Raw genomic sequence first — 7,523 nt, forward strand, 5'->3', positions numbered from 1 at the left:
TTGTGTCTGATTCATCTTAGTTTGAATCTCGAAGGGCTACAAAATCCACAGGCCACTAAAACCCTCAGGCTGCATTTTATCCCAGGAGAAAGGAGGAAATACTGTGGCTTCCATCCCATGTGTGGGAGTAGAAAATTGAGGGGCCCATATAACCTAAGTTATCTCCTGGAAATATGGGAAAATACATAAATATTCCTCTTGCCTCTTACTAGAATATTTCCCAGCCTAAAATTTAACTGACTTTTCACTAATCCTGTAATCTTAGAGACAGAGAGAGCCTGGTGAGTGGAAAACAGTGGTCAGTTAGTGAGAAAAAAACGCTAAACTGCTTCTGTGATTTCATCAAATAACAGAGCCTCTGGTTTGTTCAACAATTGGGGTTGTTCCCTGGATGACATGACTATGGGTAAGAGGAGTCTTGACACTGATGGCTCCATCATAGAAAGATGACATCAGTGAGAGGCTCGATTTCATGTCAGACCAGCTAATGTGATTAGTGGTACAGCAGAAGATTCAGGAGGAGAATGCTTTGTACATAGAGAAAATGAAGGCAGAATGGGCTTTGACTGAACCCATAGACCTTGGTTAGGATATTTTCTCTGGGTACCCTTTACAGTGTTAATGATTAGTGATTTATTTTTCTCCTCCTAAAATGTATTCTCTGTAACTCAGGGTGAATGTGCTTTCTATTAGGAGACAGTGAATCTATGCTCCAAGAGGTTGAAATGCAATTCAGCCTAAACTGTAGAAACACTTTTGGTGTTTATTAGTCACTTGGTTTTCAAACTATAGGAGGTCATGTAACCAGCATTTTAAGGAGGACAAGACTATGCTGCTCTGTGTTTTTCAGATAAGAACAGTATCTGTAGGAGTTCAGTCTATATCAGACCTAGGGACGTGATGTAGAGCGGATGTTCAGGGAACTGCCTTTGGGCAATGGAAACCAGTTGCCTTCTCTTAGTTAGATGTAATATGTCAATTTAGACTAATTATGGGCTCTGCTGATGGCAAAACTATGAGATGGAAGCTCACTACGTAAGCTCCCTGTGACTCAGGACTTGACAAAGACATCACCAAGTCCTATATAGCTCTATCCACTCTACTTCCCTTATGCACAAGGCTATACATTCCTGCTAAACACAATCATATAGAGCTGCTGTGACTTGCTCCTAAAATCTACTTCCTCTCTTAAAAAACTTTTTAAGGGACGTTGTAAATGTGTTGAGGCAGATAAGACCCCAACATGGCTCAAGTTCTGTGGGGCCTCTCCAATGCTGGGCTCCCTAATACCAATTTCCTGATTCCCTTTCCTTCCCTTTTCAAAGTACTCCATAAAATAGGTGATACAGGGTTAAAACTCAGAAAGTATTTTCAATGCCAAAGCTGCCTTCAAAGGCAGCCTCTACTTAGCACAAAACTAGAGAGTCCCATAGACTGAGTCCAAGCATTGAAAACATTGTGCTACAACTTCGAAATTATTCTTTCTTTCATATCTAGGAGGTGAGAATGTGCTCTGTGTGTCTTTGCTGATAGCACTAGGTATTTTTGGAGGCATTGTCAGACTCACTTGTAGAGTCATTTCTCCTACTAATATGAGGGAACAGAGATGCTGCGAGGTTTAGGTTGCTGCCCCTGAAGTCATAAATTATTCTGAATATGCTGTTCTCTGCTTGAGTCAGGCTAATGATGCTTAACTTGACTGTGCATGCTTCTTGATAGATACATTCTCTCATATCAATATCTAAGTAAGCCTACTGTCTAATTTGTCTATATTTTAATCCCTATGGAACAAAAGTCTCACACCACCCACAGTACTGAAATCTGATCTTTTCCTTCTTGTTCTGTCATTATTTTTTCTCCTGGTTTCTTTATTTTATTAGACCCATTGTCTAAAACGTATTAACTCTGGAAAAATCCATTTTGCCCCTTTCTTCAGAGTTCATTTTTATCTAATTGATATTTTTAAATATTTTTAGTATTCTTCCTCCCTTCTCTGTCCTCTCTTTTCTCTCACACTTGTTTGTTTTTCCCTCTTTTGAACTTGAGTTTATCCTAAATATTCTGCACTCAGAAAGGAACACAGGTAATTATGTTTAGCATCAACAATTACTGGCCTACTACAATAACTCTTTTGTATGTTTTATTAGTCAATATACAAAGATACGAAGTAGGGCCAAGGGCAAAGAGAAGGGCTGAAAGCCAATTGGTCATGTATATGACCGGTCTTCCTGGGAACGAGCAGTCCTTCTATTGTGGGAGCCCTGAATATGACAGTTGCATTCTCCAATGATTTTCCGTACCAGAGTAAACTGTTAGCCTCCACAGCCCATCCTGACAGTTGGTTTGTCTTCAGGGCTTGAGGACCAGACAATCCCAGACTGAAGAGAACATGTCTAATTTGAGCTGCTACAACCCCAACTCCTTTACTCTTGTTGGAATACCTGGCCTGGAGAAGTTCCACATGTGGATTGGGATTCCCTTTTTTGTCATCTATGCCATGGCTATTGTGGGCAATAGCATCCTCCTCTATCTCATTGCAGCTGAGCGCAGCCTCCACAAGCCCATGTTTTTCTTCCTCTCCATGCTGACCACCACCGACCTCATCTTGTCCACTGCCACAGTGCCCAAACTGCTCAGTAGTTTCTGGCTTGGCTCCCAAGAAATAACCTTCTCTGGTTGTCTCACTCAGATGTTCTTTCTGCACTTCAGCTTTGTAGTGGACTCAGCCATCCTGCTGGCCATGGCATTTGATCGCTATGTGGCCATCTGCTTTCCCCTGAGATATTCCACCATTCTCACTCCGCAGGTGGTCATCAAGCTTGCAGTGAGCATCATCATGAGGAGCTTCTCTGTCATCTTGCCAGCTGTTTTTCTTCTAAAACGACTACCGTTTTGCAGGACACGTGTAATCCCACACACATACTGTGAGCATATAGGTATTGCACATCTGTCCTCTGCTGACATCTCTGTCAACATCTGGTATGGATTTTGTATACTTCTCATGACTGCGATCTCAGATGTGATTTTCATCGCTGTTTCTTATGCCTTCATCCTCCATGCTGTCTTTCAGCTTTCGTCCCAGAGTGCCCGCCAAAAAGCCCTCGGTACTTGCGGCTCCCATGTCTGTGTTATCCTCATGTTTTACACACCTGCCTTCTTCTCCATCCTTGCTCATCGCTTTGGGCACAGTGTCCCGAGAAATGTGCTCATCCTATTTGCTAACCTCTATGTGTCCATCCCTCCTGCTCTAAATCCTGTTGTTTATGGAGTGAAGACAAAGCAGATCCGGGACAAATTTATTCTCCTCTTTTCTTTGTAGAAGTCATAATGAGTAGACACTGAAGGACATATTTAGGTAAAATTGACCCATAACATAAGAAATTACACAAGCATAGAAAAATATGAAAATAAAGCTGCAACTACTATTAATTTTAGCATTCTAACCAGGTGGAAAGTATTGGCAGGAGAGAGAGGGTATTGATAGAATTTTTTTATCTTGCTGTCAAAGATTTGAAGAATGCACTCATAGACTACAAATTAATAATAGTGAAAGTTGTGCTGGAACTTTAAGCAGTGGGTTCGTAGGTGGTCAAAGAGTTGAAAGACATGGGCAATGCCTGTGGCTCAAAGGAGGAGGGTGCTGGTCCCATATGCCGGAGGTGACGTTTTCAAAAAATGTCTGTACAACCAAGAACACAACAACCAAAGCAAATACCCACCCAATGGGAAATAATGTTTGCATATGCACAAAAGCTTAATAACTAGGATCTATAGAGAACTCAAATTAATCCACATGAAAAAATCCAACAATCTCATACATCAATGGGGAAGAGAGATGAACAGAACCTTCTCTAAAGAAGACAGATGAATGGCTGGCAAACATATGAGAAAATGCTCATCATCCCTAATTATTAGAGAAATGCAAACTAAAACCACTTTGAGATATCATCTAACCCCAGGATGAATGGCCCATATCACAAAATCTCAAAACTGCAGATGTTGTGTGGATGTGGAGAGAAGGGAACACTTGTACACTGCTGGTAGGACTGCAAACTAATACAAACTTTTTAGAAGGAAGTATGGAGAAACCTCAAAGAACTCAACCTAGACCTCCTGTTTGATCCTGCAATCCCATACTGGGCATATCCGGGGTGGGGGGGGACTTTTATTATAAAGACACTTGTACTCGACTGTTTATTGCAGCTCAATTTACAATCACTAAAATGTGGAAACAGCCTAAATGCCCCTCAACCCAGGAATGGATTGGCAAGATGTGGTATATGTCTACCATGGAATACTATTCAGGCATTAAACAATTTGGAGATTTGGCAGCATTTGTATTAACCTGGATGGAGGTGGAACACATTCTTCATAGTGAAGGATCGAAGGAATGGAGAAACAGGAATTCTATGTATTTAACTTTGGTATGAGGACAATTAATGGCAATTAATTGTATGGTGGGGGTTGGGGAGGGGAGAGCAGACAGAGAGAGAAGGGAGGGATGAGGGAAAGGAAAAAAAAGAAAAGAAAATAGTGACTAATTCTCACATAAATTGGATTTAATTTTAACCAAAGTACATTATTTGAATAATTGTTTTAAATTCGACTTGTTAATATGTTGTTTAGGATATTGCATCCTCATTTATAAGTGAAATATGTTTGTAATTTTCCTTTATAATAATATATTTTTTCCAATTGTAGTATCAGGTATATCCAGATAAAGCAGAATGATGTTGAAGTATTTCTTCTTTTTCTATTGTCTATAAGATTTGGGATGATCTGTTTTTTGAAATTATCTTTTATTTTTATTTATAAAAATAAATATTCTCTATTTTTTGAGACTTTAGAGGAAAAAAAAGTTAACTGATGCCTCCATACTAAACCCCCGAGTCAAAGCATTCTATGATAGATACACTTTATCTGACAATGTGAATGTTACTTTTCTTGCATTATTATTATTATTGCTCAATATTTCATTGCAGTAATCATCTGATTTCTTTTCTGATTGTATTCATCTTCTTTCATTCTTTGCAAGGTTTTTGTTTCTAGACTTATGTTAAACATCATTATTGTTATTAAATGTTAAGACTCTTTAATATGGTGAAGGCAAATAGTGGAAACCAAATAAACACATGTACAAGTATAGAGAAAATAAAATAAATAAATAAAATGTATTAACTTCACATAATATAATATTGTTAAATTTACATCTTAGCCTCCACATCTTCATGAGGTAGTTCCTTGAAGTTGCTCATCTGGGTGCTCATTCTTTCTCTCTCTCTCTGTCCCATTTAGATAGAAATATAGTTTCCCTGGAGAACTTCTGATCAATATAAGTTCTAGGAATGTACATGGAGAGTCTCAGTGCCTAAGCTCATTGAGGAGAAAAACAATGCCCCATTTCTCATCCCAGGAAGACATGAGTCACCTAAACTGGGAGGGTACATAGCTTTAAGGAGGCATGACAGAGAGGAGTGTGAACTGTGGGTGCTGAAATTGAACACAAACTTGCCATTGAACAATATGGAGAGAGTAAGAGTCAGAATGAACTGTCAAGAATGGTCCTTGGGAAAAATAGGTCATTGAGATACCATACTAATGGGTGCAGATGCTGTGTCTATTCTGATGAAGCTCATAGAACCCCAGATCTACAAACTTCTGATCTCTCTTTGGTAATGGCTGTAGTGGTCATGCCTACTGCTTGTCCATGGATAACCTTAGAAGCTAAAATCTGCTTATGTCCTGAGATTCTGCTGAGCCCAGTCTAACATCCCACTGTGAACACACATCTGCATAATTAATGTCTCAGAAAGTCCCAACACCCCAGAAAAGGCAGGGTTATAAGGGAAAATGTATAGGTTTGATTTCCTCCACTTCCAGATGTGAGTGCCAAGGTAGGGGTGTATATACACATACACAGATACTGCAAATATCGACATTGGAATCCCTTTCTCACCAGAGTTCATTCCAAAGATAGAGATCTTGAAATTTCTGGGGCCAACCAAGGTTAAGTACAGGACCTCATTGAAACATTTTCTAACTCAGAACCTAACTGGGGAGAGATGTATATAAAAATGCCAAAAGCATGCGAATCCCACCAAATTCAGTGTAAACATCCACTGCCAACAATAATTCCTCTCACTGAACAAAGATAACAATGCTGTTATCTTCATTCCTAACAGCTATCATACTAACTGAGATAAACAAAATACTGACCTATATATACCACTGTTGAGAAATATCACAATTGTACTTCTGACTCTACTTGTATCACTGGGTATAATATTAAATAGATTTGTAAAGGTAGGAAAACAGGTAAATTTTACCAGTGAAATTTAATTACCCTGAAATATTAAAAAAATGATTAAGATTAGGCAGTCATGAAGTCAATAGTACAAATATTTTTTTCATTCATAAACATTTTAAAATTTTCTAAAATGAAAAAAATCTGTAATTCTTTTATTAGGTTATTCTATTTGTTAAATCAAAGTAGGATAATAATTTTGAAAATAAACTGTAACACACTCTCAAAAATTATTTATTTCAGTCACAGTGAGAGGAAATCAAGAATTAAAAGACACCACCCTGGATTACAGCTCATGTGCTAAAAATGATAGAAGTTCTTAAAAAATATTGTTTATTCTGTTGTTTATTTTGTATACTACTACATCACATAAATTTCTTTTTTTTTAATGATATTTACAAGTGAACTGAATCCCATAGAATTTAGTTTACGTGATAGGGGCTAATATATAGCAATACCAGAATTAAAATTAAAACCTAAATTGTGTGTGTGTTTATACCAAATGTAAAACTGGAATAGTCTTGATAGTGGTGTCTCACATCTAAAAAATGAGAATTTAGCAAATCTACCCTAGTTCCCCTGAAGGACAACTTGTTTCATGAGTCACTAACATAGCTTATTGTGTTTAGTAATAAGTAGAACAAATATATATTAAGTTGAGACACATAGAGGCTTTTTACTTTATTAATTTATTTTTGCATAGTGATCCAAAGTAGAATGTAAGTATTGCTTTTAATTTTGTTTTTAATCGACATATGATAATTCTACATATTTATGGGGTACAGTGTGATGTTTCCATACAAGTATACATTGTGTAATTATCAAATCATGGTAATGAGCACATCCATCACTTTAAACACTTGTCATTTCTTACTGAATAGCACATTCCAAATCCTCTCTTCTAACTATTTTTTTTTTTTTTTTTTTGAGACAGAGCCTCAAGCTGTCCCCCTGGGTAGAGGGCCGTGGCATTACAGCTCACAGCAACCTCCAACTCCTGGGCTTAAGCGAGTCTCCTGCCTCCGCCTCCCAAGTAGCTGGGACCACAGGTGCCCGCCACAATGCTCGGCCATTTTTTGGTTGCCGCCGTCATTGTTGTTTGGCAGGTCCGGGCTGGGGATTCGATCCCGCCACCTTAGGCCTATGTGGCTGGCGCCTTAGCCGGTTGAGCTATAGGCGCTGAGCCTCAGCTGACATTTTTAATGCAAAATTAATTTCA

General features: G+C 38.4%; 1 protein-coding gene across 1 annotated transcript; it reads left to right on the forward strand.

Moving 5' to 3' along the window:
- Positions 1-2,389: 2,389 nt before the first annotated feature.
- On the forward strand, positions 2,390-3,319 carry LOC100947065 (olfactory receptor 52H1-like). The gene has a single exon (XM_012802500.1). The coding sequence runs from the start codon at positions 2,390-2,392 to the stop codon at positions 3,317-3,319; it is 930 nt and encodes a 309-aa protein (XP_012657954.1).
- Positions 3,320-7,523: the final 4,204 nt, after the last annotated feature.

The sequence above is a fragment of the Otolemur garnettii genome, unplaced genomic scaffold (assembly GCF_000181295.1).
Source record: "Otolemur garnettii isolate 467f Iridium unplaced genomic scaffold, OtoGar3 scaffold00001, whole genome shotgun sequence".
Taxonomy (NCBI): Eukaryota; Metazoa; Chordata; class Mammalia; order Primates; family Galagidae; genus Otolemur; species Otolemur garnettii.

Coding starts and splice junctions, on each gene's coding strand:
- LOC100947065 (XM_012802500.1), top strand. CDS start 2,390: ATGTCTAATTTGAGCTGCTACAACCCCAACTCCTTTACTCTTGTTGGA.